The sequence below is a fragment of the Nylanderia fulva genome, unplaced genomic scaffold, assembly GCF_048542155.1.
Source record: "Nylanderia fulva isolate GAGA-0341 unplaced genomic scaffold, ASM4854215v1 Scaffold45, whole genome shotgun sequence".
Lineage (NCBI taxonomy): Eukaryota > Metazoa > Arthropoda > Insecta > Hymenoptera > Formicidae > Nylanderia > Nylanderia fulva.
In genome coordinates, this window is record NW_028190532.1 from 330,090 (window position 1) to 349,497 (window position 19,408).

Consider the following 19,408-nt stretch of genomic DNA (forward strand, 5'->3'; position numbering starts at 1 on the left):
ATTAGGGCATCGTTTTTAAAGCAATGAAATATTGTTATGTGATATAACTTTCTCATTATCGCGTTCGTCTCGTATAAGAAAATGACAATTGTATTATAATTATAAATTTCGCACAATATAAAGTGAGGTGGGAATACGGCCAGTTGTAATATGTCCGTACCGAAATGGTACTTGATCTGTCAAGTGAATAATAAATGAGAAGCATCGAGAGTGCATCGTCCGCGATGTTGGTCAGCGAAGCGACGTGTTGCTCGAGAAATCGTAATTACAGGTTTTGCCAATTGTAAATATTTTAAATTGTACTGAATAACGAGACGTATTGCATGATGTCCAAGAATAAGTACATGAAAATATAAAAGTTGATATCTTTTCATCTGAATAAAATAATAATTTATATATAGTATATTAAGCGCAAAGTTGCAAGTTTTATAATATTACCATTTTTAATAATACGCAGGTAAAAAAAAAACGTGATAAAACTTATATATAAAATATATTTTTTTTATTTTTTCTTTTTTTATCGATGTCTATAAAGCAATGTGACATCCGCAACGACTCGAAAGACTCTATGTGCGCGTTAATAAACGATTAGATAAAATGGTAAATGTTACTCAGAAATATAAGAAATTAATGATGCGATGAGAGTGAATCTGACGATAAAAAAAATTTATTGCATTTACGATCGCATAATCGCAGTGTTCTCTTCGGGATTTCTTCGAGGTGTAGCCTCTTCGGAAAAAGATGCACTCGTAAATCCCGAGATAGCAGACGTTACCCAGTTAGCCGCTTTCACGACTGATATTTATTTGCTCATTCTATGTGCCTGCCTTCGCGTCGCGGTCGCGTTATGTAATACAGCTAATTAAATGCCCAAACGCGCGCGCATATCGCGCTAACTTTCCCCTATATTTGCCAGACGGTCATCTCGTGATCAATCAGATAACGATCCGTACAATCCGTTCCTCAGTTAATATTTCTTATGCGTTTGAAACGATCGTTCCACAAAAGATCTTACAAATTCGCGGTAAAAATGTGAACTTGAGTCACAAATAAAAATTGAAAAAAGTTAAATACAATTTTCTTTTATAAAAGGATTTACACTATTTTTGTGCTCAATCTTTTATAGGTTTATATAATAGCAATATTATTCCAGAATATTTAAAAGGAATTGTATAATTTAAAAAATTTTTCTTTCTTATTTCTCTTAATAAAATCTGAAAAAAATATTTTTGATCAAAGTAAAAAATTTTGATTTGAATATGTATATCAACTATTTCGTAACACAATTGTACGTATTGGACAGTCTCTGCACAATATTTTGTGAATATTACATTACCGTGAAAATATTGTGTAATATATTACTCTACCGTGAACCGAGACGTTTCATTATTATCCACGGCACGTTAAAATATTCAATGAACAATCGCGAGGCGCCAGTTTAGCATTTATCATGTCGAGCGTCCTCGACTTTCAGGAGAAACATACAACACTCGTCTCTTCCTAGTTTCCTTTCCCTTCCTAGCTCCGATTGATGAATTATTTTAAATCAACCGCGACTTTTCATGCATTCTAAAGCAACTTAAAAGTGCAAATGCGCAGACTTCGAGAAAATCATTCAAATATATCGATGACGTGACTTTGTGAATCACGCTGGTACACGACGTGGCTACACGGCGAGCAGCTGGCATTTCTAGAGACACGGGAGAATTTATTGTTGTGCTACGTGCTTCTTACATTTCCCGTAAAAGAAGAAAACTAACGCCTATCGAGGCATTATTCACTGTTCCCCCCGACGGATTCTGTCTAATGTTACATCGGTATACTTCGCCGGTAATGTCCACGATCAATAATCGTACGGAGAAAATGGACGGCCTTCATCCCACTTTTCCAAAGTTCCTCCGAAGAAGAGGAGAAAAAAAAAGATTCTCTGACATAAGCTCTGCTACTCTAATTTACGTAATTTCAGCTCTATTTTATCATTTTATTGGCACTGAAGAGTTTGACAGCTAAGCAGTCTTATGCTACGTTTGAGTGTATATGTCCCTAGATTGACTTTTCAAATTAATATCTTATATTTCTCTCTCTTTGTATCTTTCGATAGCCACATTTTTATACAGAATTTGCAAGACAGATATAAAGCCTTTTGGAAATTATGCAGAGACATTAATATGGCTGATCGAGGATATTTACTGACAATCTCAAACATCCCGACGGAATAGCATTGATTATTAATTAGATACGCATGTTAGGTACATGCATAATCCCGTGCAGTTTCCGGCACATGCATCGCTTTAAATCAGCCGTATCAAGACGTATCGTGCATATCATGTTGCATAATAAGAAACAAGGTACTATCGCGCGTTACGTGGTTTCGCGTTGAAAATTCAAAAGAAAAATCTTATTTTGCTATGCAGAGACGAAATTGTTGCATACCTGAGTACCAAAGAATAACATTTCTACAATTGGCAAAAAAATTGAAGTAATTTATTGCGCTAAAAACACAGATTTCCGCTCGGTTTTTCTTCAAATTTCTCCATTGCGCAACAAATGTAATCCCAATTCATTATTTTCCTATACGGAAAGTTCATTCATGACAATGTAAATGCGATATAGTGCGAACTCCATATAATTATCACTCGATAATGAGAGATTGTCAGGTCGCTTTCGATTGATTAGAACGGACGCGATGCAGCTGCATGTGTCGTACGTTGATGCGCGAGTGTTCAGTTTCATTTTGCCTCGCTAAATTCCAGCGAGCGCCCAAGTAATTTGGCCTCCACTACGATTAGAAAAATCGTGGTAAATAGCTATTTGACAAACGTTCGACTGATTGTTTAATGATGCCGTGATTTATCGATTAGAATCGCGAAACGCGTGTTAATAATGACGCGCGAGTAACGTTACGCAATATTTACGCGAATGATGGAACAGAAGAATTGCCGGTTAATGACTGGGAAATAGTGGAAAAACAATTCAATTTTATTGCATTCGTGTATTGCTAAAGAAAAATAACGAAACGATGAGCAGTGTATCTAATAAGCCTTCAATAGAAAATACGAGGTTAAACTATTCCCATACTTGTATCGCGTGTCCGTTTGTTCGAGTGAAAAACATTGTTTTTATTTTACAAATATGCATAATATAAAGCTGTCGATAATGATAAATAGATTTCTAAACATAGCATTTAATTTTTACTCTCGAACTTTTAATCTCTATGCAACATTAACGGTACTTAAAAATAATTAAAAAAATAATTGAGAAACAATGTAGAAAATTATTTATTAAAAATAGAATCTTCATATCTGAAAGCATTATTCAGTAGAATCCTTCTTAAATTCGATATAAGAGAAAAAATAGTGGAAGAGATGAAAACTTAAAGAGACATAAGGAAAGTTATATAAGCATTAAACATCTCTTGCGCAATAGTCAAATTTTTAAAAAATAATCACGTTTCCAATTAATTATAATTAATCAATAAAATAATAAAGCAAATACATGTATATTCAAACGTACTAATGAATACTGTACCAGAGAAAACATACACACAATCCATTTCCGGATAAAAAGAATCGACAGAAAGGAAAGATTTGCCGCGCACATCGTTAAAGATGATAATTAAGCAAGCATTCTCTAACGGGGACCCAATGACATTTAGCGCAATGTGACATAGTGATCTCGGGGAAGATGGTCTCTCCACGATGTCGATGTAGAGTGTGTCGTCTCTCCACGTTCCCTCCGTACGAGTTCCCTACGGCGGCAACATACACACGTATCTAAACATACATCTATACAGGTCTACGTGTGTTAAACGTAAATCCGTGTAAATCGCGGCCCCTCTATGTGCATCCTATGTGCATCCTACTTGTGACATGGTAGCCATCGGTGCATCAAACCGACGGTGGTGTTGGTGATGCCTTCAGGGGTATATATACGACGAGCGCTGCGGGGCTTGATAAACACTTGCCCATCAGCGATTACTGCTGCAGCATGTACACGTCATTGGTAAGCGTTTAAATTAAGAGGAAACAAATTTTCGGAATGGTATAAGGAAGAGCCAACTCTCGTGCACGCCGCGATAGAGCCGCGCGAGACAATCGCAGTCAGATCGTGTGAATTTGGCGGTGCATTTCACGGCGATTCCCTGTGCGCGTTCTCCCGAACCTTCTGTGAATTACGTTGTTGTAAGTGACACTCCGCGATTATTCGGTATAGCGTACCGGGAGAGCTCCGGGGGACTAGGATGTCGGTAGGTAGAACGAGGCGGGAGACCGGGAAGGGTAAGTAGCGTCTCCCGGAGGATCGGCGGTAAGGATATCGATCGTTGCCGTCGGGGATACACTCTGAAATTTGTCATCTTCGTGTAACGCGCATACGTTTTTATATATGCAAAGTCCTTGGGCGAACAATACGGTGCAACGTGTTTTAAACTAAAATAATTTGTCATTTCACGGAAAAATATTAAGCCACCAATCAATTTTACGTTATAAGAAATTAGAAAAAGGGAGAAACAATTAAGAAAGATTTTAAATTTCATGTGTCATTTTTAGCGCAAGAACTAATTATTTCAATATTTAACAATAATATAATTTAAGAGTTTAACTAGGCTCTGTAATATATAAATATAAATTTAACATATATAAGATAGGCAATAAGAGCCAAATCGCGGATGACAGTGCGTTATTCTAAACGAAACTAAATTTTTTCGTTAGAATTAAATACCTGTGCACAAGGCACCAAATTTTTACTTGGACACGGCCAAGATATAAAATTGGAATAATCTCTACAAGAGATTTTTAATTCCATGTATCCCCTATTCCCCCTAAAGAAATAAAGTGCGAGAGAAAAATATAGATCCGAAAGTCGCAGAATCGGGAATCGAACCCGAGACCTTTCTCTTCTCTTTAGTTTCGTTTAGAATAACGCACTGTCATCCGCGATTTGGCTCTTATTGCCTATCTTATATATGTTAAATTTATATTTATATATTACAGAGCCTAGTTAAACTCTTAATTTATACACGCTGGCTTAAAGGCGTTTATTTACCAACATTAATATATATAACAGAGAAAAGTATAGAATCGCAAGGATCTGAATAGCTCAGTTGGAAGAGCAGTCGCCCGGCAAGCGAAAGGTCTCGGGTTCGGTTCCCGATTCTGCGACTTTCGGATCTATATTTTTCTCTCGCACTTTATTTCTTTAGGGGGAATAGGGGATACATGGAATTAAAAATCTCTTGTAGAGATTATTCCAATTTTATATCTTGGCCGTGTCCAAGTAAAAATTTGGTGCCTTGTGCACAGGTATTTAATTCTAACGAAAAAATTTTAGTTTCGTTTAGAATAACGCACTGTCATCCGCGATTTGGCTCTTATTGCCTATCTTATATATGTTAAATTTATAATAATATAATTGTATATAATTTTATAACAATAATAATATAATTAACATTCTCGCAATAATATCTCGTGCGTTCTAACAATATATTGTTTTGTGCTTACCTCGAAATATCATTTTATTTGTAATCATTGAACATGTCACACAATTGGGACAATAAAGGTAATAATAATTCATATATATTGTATTGTAGCATAATATTACATTAATATGTAATCGTTAACATCGTTCGTTTCGTTCGAGGCGCGGCGTCTGATCTAATAACGCTGATCTACTACCGCGACTCCTGTCGCGTCTGACTCAAAACGGTATCACTACTGCGGCGCCCGTTTCCACTGATTCTCGTGGAGCTATCTCTCCGCCGCAGCTCGCTCGATTTAACAACGGCGACGACGCTATTGTTTAAAATTGAATTAACGATATCGATCACGACGGAAAAACGTATATTATACATATAATTTCATAAATTTTAACAATATTTTCAAAGATGTTTCTTTACAGAGTGAACGCATTGTTTCTAATTACTTCGCGAAACCGCCGTAGTTAAATCACCGTTTTTACTAACTGTCGTGCAAATCGCAAGTCGTGAGAGATGGTTGAATATCTAAGTGCCGGTAGCCATTAGCGCGTTTCGCATAAACACTTGTGCAACGACACGAACGTCAAACGAGGAAGCTGACGAAAAGGCTAATGTTTGTCTGACGTTTATGCACGTGAAAACTTGCGCAGTGTGATGGTTGACTAAGATCGTTCAGTTCTCTTTATACCGCGATGTAATATGTTGTATGTAATGTGTGTTATATCAGTGGATTGGATGTACATTTTATATCGTTGTACATTGGTATTAAATTATATTCGCACCGCAAATGCATTCTCGTTCGCGTAATTGCCACTTTAATCGAAATTCCATCTGATATCGATGAACGATAGGTCAATCAATAATTTTACGATATTAAATGATCGTAATCTTCAAAGATGAATTTATTACTTTTAATCTCAACTCAGCGCTTACATTCAATCATTCGCAGATTCTATATAACTTTGATGCAATGGTCGATGCCATAATATTTACGTGATTTCGTAACGTAGTGTAATGTCACGTTCAGTTTGATTTCAATTAATCAATATTGAAGTTTTCTATTTGTCGTGTGTATATTTAGTGAAAGATACATTTAATACAAATGCAAAACGCAAAAAACACATTTAATAAATATTAAACTAAAAATAAAATTAATTAAAAATAATCATAAACATTTTTAATGATAATTATCAAATAAATATTATTATTCTTCCTAATTTTCTAAACGCAATTAATTTTATTGTAACAAAATATCGTAAAATGTCATTTTTTACGTCATTGACGTTAATTACATCAATAAAATTTATAATATATTTTTTAGCTCAAAATTAAATGCGTACGTTTTTGCAATAAAATTATCGCGTTTGACCAATTCGTTCTTGAATTAATACCTTTTCCTACGGTACCATCAGGTAATCTTGGTCGCGTTGGCAGCGTGCGCCTCAGCAGCGCCCGCTGATGACGTGGTACCGATCGTCAGCCAAAGCCAGGAGGGTCCCAACCCGGATGGATCTTACAAGTGGAGTTACGAGGCTGGTAACAGCATCAAGGCCGAGGAGGAAGGCCACCTGGAGGACGCCGGCACCGACAACGAGGCGATGACGGCGGAGGGCGGATTCAGTTACACTGGCGACGACGGTCAACCGATCTCCCTGACGTACAAGGCCGACAGGAACGGTTTCCAACCGGTGGGTGCTCATCTACCCACTACACCGGAAATCCCGCCACTGATACAGAAGGCACTCGAGTGGATCGCGGCTCATCCATCCAAGGATGACGAGAACCAGGTGTAGACCTGCGCCACCGTTCAACATATATGTGATCTCACGAGCTCTCATGTAATTATTACGCCAACACGAATGGAAGACGAGACCCACGATATACTCGATGATATACCGGACGATGAGTGTTGCTGTGTCACCTCGCCCTGTCCTCGCCCTCGAAGCCAACACGGATTGATCTGATTCAAATTGTTGTAAATATTTATTATACGCCTATATGGATATATATTATATGCATATATATATATATATATATTTTATTATTGTATTGTATTAATATTTGATATATACGTATATGAAAACACGAGCATGTATCTATACGACTATGTAATCGACTCGTCGTTAGGTATATGCCACGGTGCATTAAGAATAAATGTTGCATCCCAGGAGAGAGGCGCCGTTATCCTATTAGACGCCCGATCCTTTCGACGAAATATATGCGAAAATATGTGCGAGGTTTTCTCTGCCTTGAGCCTTTCAAAAAGGAAGGATACAGAAAATTTTGCGGTTAACATGATAGTGTTGTCTCTTTTCCATCTTATAGTATGTGTTATATGAATTAAAATTTAGAAGCAAAAGATTCGGATTATATCCTCGATTCAACAATTTCTTGATATTTTTCTCATTTACGCTTCTTTAGGATTTATTAAAAATAAAATCTGAAATTATAGAAATTTATTTAATATATATGTATTTTTTATAGCAAAAAATATTAGTTATCTTTGTACAACGAATCAATTTCGAAAAATTAATTCTTCTTTGAAACTGATGTACCGATGACCCGCGTTTGGTTCTTATATGCCCGTTGAATTTAAATGTAAATTTAAAATTTTTAATTCAAATTTCTATTCTTAAAGAAACACACAAAATAAAATTGTTCGCATTCCTTCTGATCAATTTTTAGACAAAAATATCTTTTTAACTTATTCGTGATTGTTTCCGAAATTTAATATCTCAGAGATACATAGCAGCTAAAGACAGATCTGATATTCAGTATTCAATAAATGTAGTAGATATTAAGGTCATTACAGGATTAAGTCGAGCTGATTTACGATAGAAAGTCAGCTATTACTGTAAGATATTATATTGCAATAAACGCAGTTGCCGCGTGAGTCTTTATTACACAGCACGCGCGCGCGCATGTATATATGCATACAAAGTGGACTTGTCTGGCACGCGATCAATCACATAGAGTAGTAACGGTGTCATACGAAAATCGCGAGCACTTTGATTACGTTTTGGTGCAATGAGCATTCGACGGCTTATTTAATCGCTCTTGATGTAATCACGAGTCAACTTATATTTATGTAACATTCCCTAGTACATAATCTACTAATCCTGGTCACAGTATTTCAATCATAGATGAATCAACCAGATGACCTTCCGGGATATATATATATATATATATATATATATATATATATATGTATATAATATACGACGAGCGCTGCGGGACTTTGGACTTGGCTGAAACACTTGTTCACCAGCGATTAGTCCAGCAACATGTACGCATCAATGGTGAGCGTTAATTAGGAGGAAAAAAATTTAGAGTGGAGAGTAAGAAAGAGTCAACTCATACACTCCGAGCTGGTGATAATACGCGAGACAATCGTAGCATTTTACGGCGAATTTTTGTGTGCATTCTGTGAATTACATTGTTATAAGTGACACTTTATTTTCGAAGATGTTTCTATATATATAGGAGTGTACACATTGTTTCTAATTATCTCGTGACACCGGCGTAGCTAAATCACCGTTTTTGCTAACCGTCGTGCAAATCGCATCGTAAGAGACGGTTGAATATCTAAGCGATGATCATTAATGCATTTCGCATAAATACTTGTACAACGACGCAAACGTCAAACGAGGAAGGTGACGAAAAGGCTAATGTTCGTCTGTTCGTCTGATGTTTATGCATCTGGAAACTTGCACAGGATGATGATTAATTAAGATTATTTAGGTCTCTCTAAACCGTGATATAATGCGTGTTTTTCAGTGGTTCGGATATAGAGATTTTAACGTTGCACATCAATATTAAATTATATTCGCGCGTTGCGGTTGTATTCTCGTTCGCGTAATTCTCACTTTAATCAAAATTCTATCTGATACCCATAAATGATAAATCAATCAATAATTTTACAGATTTAATTGATCATCATATTCAAGGATAATTATTACTTTTACCTTCAACTCTTCGCTTACGTTAAATTATTCGTAGATTCTGTAACATTGACGTCAGTGGTTGATGCCATAATATTTAAATAATTTCATAACGTTATGTCAGGTTTTAACTCGATTTCCATTTATCAATATTGAAGATTTCTATTTATCAATTACATATTTAATAAAAGATACATCTAACATAAACTGCAGAAAGCAACGCACATTTATTAAATACTGTATTAAAACAAGTTAAAAATTAAATATATAAATATATAGTTAAAAATTAAATTAAAAAAACTAAAAATAATTAAGAATAATCGTGCCAATATAAGATCAATAAATGTAGAATGTAATTGTGATTAAATCTATCATCTACAATATATTCCAATGATGAATCAACAATAATTATTTTAATGATAAATAACTTACTGAATGGATAAAGGTATCATTATTCTTCATAATTTTCTAAATACAATTAATGTTATATTATTAGGAAAATATTATAATATATCACATTTACATAATCAACATCAATTACATCAATTAAACTTAATTTTTTTTAGTTTAAAATTAAATACGTACATTTTTGTAATCAAAATTAATACGTTAGCGTGATTAGTCTCCGATCATATTTTTAAACTCATCATTCTTTTCCACCAGGTAATTCTGTTCGCGTTGGCAACGTGCATCGTAACAATGCCTGCTGACAATGTGACATCGATTGTCAGTCAGAGTCAGAAGGATCCCAATCCGGATGGATCCAAATCGAATCACGAGGCTGGCAGCGGCACCGAGACCGAGGAAAAAAGTCACCGGAAGGACGTCAGTAGCAATAAGAAAGAGGCGCAGACGAAAGAAAGCGAGACGGATTATGATTATTTTCTCTATGAGGACAATGCTAACGCTTCATCGCTATTGGTAAAGGGTGCAATTGACTGGAGAGGCTACTTCCGAGGATGATGATAACTAGGTGAAAGACTCGCATTGCCGTCCAGCATATATGTGAATTGAAGTTGAGATCCACGATAATACTCGATGATATATCGAACGATGAGTGTTGCTGTGTCACACCCAGAAAAAAATGACTAAATTAATAAATATTTATTTCAATACTGCCAAATGAATTATTTATTTGAAATAAATAAATATTAAATACAAATAAAAAAGGTCTAAGAGTCATACACGGATGTTTCTTGCGTACATCTCCAACAAAAATTAATTTTTTGTTGAAAATAAACGATAAATAAATATTCATTTGTTTTGAAAAGAATTTTCTTATATCAAAATATTTTCCATATCAAATAAATATTATTAGTTTCAAATAAATGATTCATTTAACAGTATTGAAATAAATATTTATTCGAATTCAATAATTTTTTTTTCAGTGCATCTCGCTCTGTCCTCAAATAAGCCAACACGAATTGCTCTAATTCAAATTGTCGTAAATATTTACTACGTATGTCTTTACGGATATATATTATGATTACGGATGCATTTAAATATTTTATTATTGTATTGTATTAATATATGATATATATATATATATACGTATATGTAAAGCATGCACCTATTCGACTATGCAATCGACTCGTCGTTAGGTATAAACCACGGTACATTAAGAATAGATGTTGCATCCCAAGAGAGAGGCGCCGTTATCCTATTAGACGCCCGATCCTTTCGACGAAATATGTGCGAGATTCCCTCTACCTTGAGATTTTCAGAAAGGAAGGATGCAGGAAATTTTATGGCTAGTATAATAGCGTTAAAATTAAATGCAAATTAAAATTTAAAAGAGCGAAAGATTCGCGTTCCATTTTCGAGTTAGCGATTTCCCGATATTTTTCTCGTCTACGCTTCTTTAGGGTTTACTAAAAATAAAATCTCAAATTATTGACATTTATGTAATTTTTTTATATTATACTAAAAAATTGTACATTAGTTTTAATGAAAAATTAATTCTTTCTTGGAAGTGACGCACTAATATTTACGCCTGGCTCTTACTTGCTTGTTGAATTTAAATGTGATCTTAAAATTTTAAAATCAAATTTTTTTTAAAGTCATACACATAATAAAGTTATTCGCATTTATTTTAATTAAATTTGCTCGAAAATATTTTTGAATTTGTCATGATTATTTTCGAAATTTAATATCTTAGAGATACATAGCAGCTAAAGATAGATATTCAGCATTCAATAGATATTGTAGATATTAAGATCATTACATGAGTAAGTCAAGTTGATTTGTCAGCTATTATTATAAAATATTATATACATTGCAATAAGTACAATACAACTGCCGCATGTGGCTTTCTTACATACATACACATACCCACACATATACATTCACGTGCACACATATATATGCACTGAAAAAAATATTTGTGCAAATTACATGATTATGCTTGGTTTTTTCCAACCAAGCATAATCATTTAATATTGCTATGGAAGATTATATTTATATGGAAGATTACAGATTATATGTAATTCCATATGAAATATATTCTTATTTTCAAGATTAAAAATATTCCATTGAACTATATGGATTTTTTCAGTGTAAGTAAATAAAATAGAATTGTTTTAACTCGCTATCTCAATCAATTATGTAGAGTGATAACGAATGTTATACGAAGATCGTGAGCACTTTGATTGCTGATTTGCTGTAATCCCTTATGGAAATTTAATACTGTAATTACTAAAGGCTCAATAATTCAATTGCTAGACATTACTGTATATCAGTCATTTAAGTACTCGAAATAAGTGATTAATTGAACTTACTAGTGATAAATTTCTATAAGGAATGAGCATTTCTACTGCTTATTTAATCGCTTTCAATATAATCACGATTCAAAATATTTATTACATTCGCTAATAATCTACTAATTTTTAAATAATCCCGACCTCTCTGTACTTTTCTTATGTATCCTACCCATGACATTTTAATCATCGATGAATCAAATCGACGGTATTGATGCCTTCCGGGATATATATACGACGAGCGTCGCGGGACTTGATCAACACTTGTTCATCAACGATTGCTTCAGCATGTACACGCCATTGGTAAGCGTTAATAAAGAAGAAAAAATTCCGAATATAGAGTAAAGAAGAGTCAATTTATGCACTCCGATGGAGTCGCGTGATAATACTGACAATCGTAGCTAGATCTTGAATTCAGCGGTGTATTTCACAGCGAATCTCTGTGTGCGTTCTGTGAATTACATTGTTGTAAGTGACACTTTGAAGATGCTTCTACATACATCGGTATGTAAGCATTGTTTCTAATTACCTCGTGATACTGCAATAAATCACATAATATATATATATATATATATATATATATATATATATATATTATTGTACATTAATATTAAATTACATTTGAGCCGCGATGCATTCTCATTCACGTAATTGTCATTTTGTCATCGAAATTCTATCTGATATCGAAGGATAGATCAATCAATAATTTTACGAAATTAATTGATCGTCATCTCTTCAAGGCTAAATATTACTTTTACTTTCAACTCATCACTTACGTTAAATCATTCGTAGATTCTATAACTCTGATGCAATGATAGCCATAATATGCTATATTTAAATGATTTCGTAACTTATTGTCACGTTCAACTTGAGTTCAATTAATCAATATTGAAGATTTCTATTTATCGGCTGAATATTTAGAGTAAAAGGTACATTTAATATAAAGAAAATTTAAACAATGATAAATTATTAAATTAAGGTCATGTGTAACGAGCAATACGATCTTATTTTATTATTGAGAAGAAAATTCTTAATTTGAAATAATAATTATACAAACGTTTCGAGCTCTACTTGCTCCTCTTCAGTGCGCAAAAAAATAGTGATAATAAATAACGATAATAAAGAAAATATAAGAAAATTTAAATATAAAGTCAGAAAGTATTGTACATTGATTAAATACTGACCTAAAAACAAAATTAATTAAGAATATAATCGTGACAATAAAATCAATTTAAAATATAATTGTGACAATAAACCTCTATTATCTACAATATATTCCAATGATGAATCAACACTCATTATTTTAATGATAATTATTGAACGAATAAGAATGTCATTATTCTTCATAATTTTTTAAACATAATCAATTTTATTATTAAAAAATATTTTAATATCATGTTTATGTAATATGATGTAACATTAATTACATCAATTAAGCTCCGATTCTTTTAGCTCAAAATTAAATATAATACCTTTTTGTAACCAAAATAAACGCGTTATCGCCATTGATTTGATCACTCTTAAACTCCTCATTCTTTTCTAATTACCAGATAATTTTGCTCGCGTTGGTAGCGTGCACTGTAACAGCACCCGCTGACAACGTGACATTAATCGTTGGCCAGAACCAGAAGGATCCCAATTCAGATGGATCCAAATCGAATCACAAGGCCGAGAAAAAAGATCACCTGGAGGATGCTGGAGCACGACATATAACGGCGAAATACGATGAATTTGACGACTATTATCTCGATTACCTCGATGATATTCAGCGCCATTATAACATCACAGTACCTTCATTATTGATTGACAAAGCAATTAAGCACACAGAGGCTATTTCCGAGGATAACGAGAATTAAATATCCGTTTACGACCATCACCATCCGACATATACGTATGATTTCACTATCTCTCACGTAATTATTTTGTTAACACGAATAGAGATCCATTATATATTTGATAGGGTACTCGGAATGTTGCTGTGCCATCTTGCTCTGTTTTCGCCCTCAAAGCCAATATGGATTGCTCTGTTTTCCTATTTTCTTGTTTATCGGATATATATTATATGCATACACATATTTTGTTATTGTATTGTATCAATATACGATATATAAGCGTATGAAGACATGAGCATGTATATTTATACTGTGTAATCAGCTCATCGTCAGGTATATGCCACAGTGTATTAAGAATAAATATTGCATTGCAGGAGATAGGCACTGTTATCCTATTAAGATCCTTTCGAGATATATGCGAAAATATCTACATGATGCTGTCTACTTTTAACAAGAAAGAAAGAAAGGAAAAAATGCAATTATGAAAACTGCAAGTATTTTTCTTTTACATTCGTTTGATTCAATGAGCACTTGGACAACTTATTTAACCGCTTTCGATATAATCACATATAATTACTCAATTAATATTTATATATATATATATATATATATATATGACTATTCCAATCTAACAATCTATATTAATTCTTAAATAATTCTGTTATAATAAAATTTTAATAAAGTGACTATTAGAGCAGATAAAAATTTTTAATGCATAAATAAACTTTTTGATTCAAGAAGTTTTAACAGCAATTTAGAGATTATACCTTTCTATATTTTCTAATAATATTGCTTGAGTGAGTAGGCTATAGTTGGTGCAAATTAATAAAAATATTTTTTTTTAATTCTCTTTCCAAGAGTTGCCATTTCACGTCGATGCATGACAAATATAAATTAACTCCGAGATGTTCCCCTCATGAATCTTTTCATCCCGAATGATTTACGCTATTAGTTATTATCGATGATCAAACATTCGTCTACATAAAGAGATCTGCTATCTCTCAAGAAGAATGGTCCCGAGCGATGGAATCTTCGAAGCTGTCACTTCGTGTCGTGCCAAGATGAGGGATACAAATGCACAGCGTTAACACATTTCTTCTATCTTCGATTGCTCTTATCTTCTCTAACGATCAAATCAATGAATGCCTCTGTATAAAAGGTTTGTTATCGAGCGATATAATACTCGTACGATATCAGATTAGTGGGACATATAGTTGTCACGATGATACTGCGATAATCTTCATGCGACGTCTTTTTCGCAGACCGGTCATCTATCCGGAGACTTTCTAAAAGGTCATCCAGCGACGATCTGTCAACGTTGACACCCGATGGCTGTTTGAGGAGAAGAAGGAGGTGGAGGAACCGGAACCGATTACATTTCGCGGTACTCTCATTGAACTTTCACTGCGGGCGGTATGACATTCGTCATGTATAGCCGTTTAGCGCGTGAATCGTGTTCTAAATTTGTTGCAGCATCACGTAACCGCGACTTACATAAATCTTTCTGGCGCACAAGCTTTGTAGTTGAATCTCTTGAAAAGTTTATTCCCACAGAGAAGAAAGGAATTGTGTACAAGCTTCGTATTTCCCAAAAGCGCAGTTTCCCAAGAATTTGTCTGGTAGTCTGATTTCTTAATAAAAATTTTTGATGCAACATTAAATTATATTATACGTTTATATAAGATATGAAGAACTTGAATTAATATCGTGATCGAATTAAGATAAAAAATTGATGGATAAATATATAAATATTTTTAAAGTTAAAATGTATTTCAAGAATTGAGGAAAACGATTAATATTTACACATTATTTCTGATATTTGAAATTCAATAAAAATTGACTTATCAGATATTAATTCCATATTATTAACATAACAGCATTTCTCTTAACATGAGTTTTATCATCTGTGGTTAGAGAAAGTGAAATTCTTTTCTCCGGTATACATTTCGATATGTATAGTACATTCATTGCGCAAAACGAATGTCGTTTTTACTATATATATATATATATATATATATATATATTGGTATTATATTATAATATTCGTACCGTCGTATTTTACAAATATTATAACAATTTCACGTTTGACAAAATATTAATCTGAATATGCATTAGGATGCGATGTATCGGCGATACATCGGCGCGATACCGCCAACGCGACTCATAATGTTTATTAATAGTTCCATAAATTCGATTATCCGGCCTCGATTAATTCCACCTATCGCAGTCTTATTTGCGCTCGCAATTCAACAAATACCGATTATGATCGTGCCGTCGAATCGAAATTACTGCCGCAATCAAGAAACATGATTCGCAGAATTTATAACCGAATTATGAAGCGGCCGCTTGGTATTAATTATCAAATTAAACGCGGTGGCGCACGAACGTAACACATATACGCGTGCCTCCGTAAACAATTTAGCGAAATAATTGGCGTATGTGAATATTCCCGCAGACGAGCAATCCGTGCTTGTTTACGCTCACATTCATTTTGATGATAATCATTTTAGCCAAAAGGGAGAAAATTAAAGAAGAAAAAGTAAAATGAAGGAGAAGCAAATTAAAAAATAAACGGTGGAAAATTGTGAAAAAGAGATTGATTTATATTTATTTATATTTGCTCGTTTAACTAAAATGAACAGCAACATCTATTAGTGTATAATTACTATAGAATAATATGCAACATTCTAATTATACGTAAGTAAACCCTATGTATATATATGTACATCTTGTTAACATAATTTCAAGCTATGTAGAACAGAAAGCCTACAATACTTTCTACAATTTATACATTTTTGGTCATTTGTGTAATATTATATTCTTCATTTTTAGTTATTTTATTATTTATTCATTTACCTTCGTATTTTAATGTTAGTAATATATCAACTTAACAAACCTGTTTCTCTCTCTTCTTCTCAGTGATGCACATTTCACCCGCAGTCTAATTGCTCGAGCTACCGCTTTATTTGTATATCTGGTTTCGAAAAGGCGATGTGGTTGACAATGCGGCAGCAAGAAACTCTCGCTATCACTCACTTACATAACGATTCGTCTTTCTCCTTAGCCGCAATGACCATTTCTGACCCGGATTTTTCTATTACCACAGAGGCGTGTGTCCACACCTAACTTGATGAGTTTGCTATTCTCACGTCAGATAGTCTCTCACAGAACGCAAATTCTCTAATGAGATAGGTGAAGAATGTATGTCGAAAGGGTAAATATCGATTGTTTACGCTTTCAATTACTTAACAATCAAAAGTGCCTTCACCTTCGAGAGAGATAGCAATATATTTTCAAATGCATTGGCAAATATTTTCTTTCTATTGCATTAGATAGAAGAATAAATAATTATAATTACAAATCTATAAAATATTTTATAATATAATTATTCTATAAAATACATCCGAAGTGACCGATGGATACATTTATATTCTTGGACCTGTACAGACATATGCATTATTAGGTCTAAAGTTTACAAGATGTTTTGATCTTAAATCAATAACTCTCTCTCTCTCTCTCTCTCTCTCTCTCTCTTCCTCTCCCCCTCCCCCTCCCTTATCCTTGCATACTCCATTCTCTGCGGTAAGCCGATGGAAGATAGAATCGTTTAAATTATACAGTCAAACAAGATAATTATGTTATATCGAAGCAAACACTGCGTGTATAACGTCATATTTTGCAACGTTATAATTGATAGCGTAATTACTTCTTAATAATCTGATAATATATATTAAACAAGCTGTTATCAATTTCAATAATTTTGTAACTGAGTTTATCCCTCTGGCGAAACGTTTCAATATCACATATTTATCCCAGTTTATCACAATTACTCCAATTAATCGTACACAGCACGCGTGATTGTTTCATCAAGTCGTTGAATACACTCACAAGGAATGAAATGACAGGTTTGTTTAGAGTATACAGAAGAGATTTTTATAAATAAATTCTTTTTTTTTCTTTTTAATTTTATTCACATACGACGTCAAGTTAAACATGTACAACTACATGATCGGTCAAAGCTTGTTTGTAGCAAAACCGCATCAGCGATTACACTCTGTTTATCTCCTCCTTGTAAGGGTGAGCGGCTATCCACTCGAGGGCGCGCTGGATGACAGGCGGAATTTCCGGCGGGGGTGGCGGAGTCGGCAGATGCGCCCCTTGGAAAGTGGCGCCATTCTCGTTCGCCAGCCAGCCGAGATTAATCTTCTGTCCGTCAGGCGCGGTCCACGTGACCGAGCCGCGCACCTCCTCGGCCTCTTTGTCCTTCTGACCGGAATTCTTTTGCACCCCCTGTTCCTCGAAGGTTATCCCGTTGGCGCTCTCCCATTTCGTGAAGAAGCTACCGTCCGGGCTGACGTCCTGCTCCTGCCTGATGATAGCTATCGGCTCGTTCGCCGCTGATATTATTGCCGCCAGGCTCAGCAAGATAATTACGTGCGGATTCATCCTGAGGGGGATAGGAGATGGATTAGGGACTTGTCTAACGCTTGACTGCTGATCACAATCGTATTGCGCCGTTCATTTGTAATTTCATGCAAATATTCTCGCGGCTACAATACTCGATTTATATCGAGCGGATTTATATTAAGTGTTAATTAAAAAATTCGTATATATATAATAGGGAAAAATTAAGAACTATATAAAAATGACAAATTTGTAATTTATAAAGATCTCAATAACTTTTGCTTTTATCTCGCACATTTATCTGACAGATAGAATTTTCTCTTGTAAAAACTACAGCTGCAATAAACGTATAATATAAGCAAGAAATATGTACATATACCTATACGCATATACGTTTTAAATAATTTCGGAATTTATTAAGCAAAAAGCATTTTTTAGTATAAAAAATGTCTTAAATATAAAATAAATTCTATACAAACTATATATAATTGCGACAACGTACTTTGAGATTCAACCGGCAGGCAATTCTGAACTCTCTTATTTCAAGTAATACTTCGTTTTCCAGATATTACGAACGCGATGCTACTGACGAGCGTTTATCTTTGCATTCGCCTTTTATAGATCGAGGTATCCTATGCTATCGTCGACGTTGCTTCAAATGCCACTCGATGATACCGGTTCGAACTTTATTATAGACTGATGCACACGCTACAAAAGAAACGCTTTCTTTTACTTTTATATCACGATTCCGAATACGTATCGGAAATTTTATACTTCTGCCACTGCGCTTTCGACATACACGTTGCAGACACATACACAAAACTGTCTCGTTATCATCAATATTTATCACTAACGTTTGAATAATATCGATTATTTTTATATAAGATCTACGCGAAAAGAAATCACAAATGCAATATAACGAAATCTTGCATGTGTGATTAGAATGTAAAATTTATTTGAAATTTTAATCCGCGAATCTTTGTGAAAGGGAATGAAAAATTC

The 19,408-nt window shown here is 34.1% G+C and overlaps 4 protein-coding genes across 8 annotated transcripts; 3 read left to right on the plus strand and 1 right to left on the minus strand.

The window, feature by feature from the left end:
- Nucleotides 1–3,920: 3,920 nt before the first annotated feature.
- Nucleotides 3,921–7,645, plus strand: LOC114934099 (endocuticle structural glycoprotein SgAbd-4-like). 2 transcript variants are annotated; one of them, XM_029306742.2, is made up of 2 exons: nucleotides 3,921–4,002; nucleotides 6,886–7,645. In XM_029306742.2, exons 1-2 carry the CDS (start codon nucleotides 3,988–3,990, stop codon nucleotides 7,264–7,266), a joined length of 396 nt encoding a protein of 131 aa, XP_029162575.2. In that variant the 5' UTR covers nucleotides 3,921–3,987; the 3' UTR covers nucleotides 7,267–7,645. The 2 variants fall into 2 exon arrangements, with proteins under 2 accessions (XP_029162575.2, XP_085342701.1); XM_085486575.1 differs by lacking the exon at nucleotides 3,921–4,002 and adding an exon at nucleotides 5,628–6,235.
- Nucleotides 7,646–8,715: 1,070 nt separating this feature from the next.
- On the plus strand, nucleotides 8,716–11,350 carry LOC114934100 (uncharacterized). Its single transcript, XM_085486571.1, has 3 exons — nucleotides 8,716–8,772; nucleotides 10,078–10,387; nucleotides 10,803–11,350. Exons 1-2 carry the CDS (start codon nucleotides 8,758–8,760, stop codon nucleotides 10,375–10,377), a joined length of 315 nt encoding a protein of 104 aa, XP_085342697.1. The 5' UTR covers nucleotides 8,716–8,757; the 3' UTR covers nucleotides 10,378–10,387; nucleotides 10,803–11,350.
- Nucleotides 11,351–12,430: 1,080 nt separating this feature from the next.
- On the plus strand, nucleotides 12,431–14,711 carry LOC146721578 (uncharacterized). Of its 4 annotated transcripts, none has more exons than XM_085486578.1 (3): nucleotides 12,481–12,674; nucleotides 13,721–14,061; nucleotides 14,377–14,711. In XM_085486578.1, exons 1-2 carry the CDS (start codon nucleotides 12,657–12,659, stop codon nucleotides 14,024–14,026), a joined length of 324 nt encoding a protein of 107 aa, XP_085342704.1. In that variant the 5' UTR covers nucleotides 12,481–12,656; the 3' UTR covers nucleotides 14,027–14,061; nucleotides 14,377–14,711. The 4 variants fall into 4 exon arrangements, with proteins under 4 accessions (XP_085342705.1, XP_085342704.1, XP_085342703.1 ...); XM_085486577.1 differs by lacking the exon at nucleotides 14,377–14,711 and adding an exon at nucleotides 14,131–14,370; XM_085486579.1 differs by lacking the exons at nucleotides 12,481–12,674; nucleotides 14,377–14,711 and adding an exon at nucleotides 12,431–12,473 and having other exon boundaries at nucleotides 13,721–14,370.
- A 1,873-nt stretch (nucleotides 14,712–16,584) lies between these two features.
- LOC114934090 (endocuticle structural glycoprotein SgAbd-8) lies at nucleotides 16,585–19,127 on the minus strand. The gene is made up of 2 exons (XM_029306719.2): nucleotides 18,909–19,127; nucleotides 16,585–18,449 (listed from the first exon to the last, which is right to left on the minus strand). Exon 2 carries the CDS (start codon nucleotides 18,446–18,448, stop codon nucleotides 18,050–18,052), a length of 399 nt encoding a protein of 132 aa, XP_029162552.1. The 5' UTR covers nucleotide 18,449; nucleotides 18,909–19,127; the 3' UTR covers nucleotides 16,585–18,049.
- Between the last annotated feature and the right edge of the window lie 281 nt (nucleotides 19,128–19,408).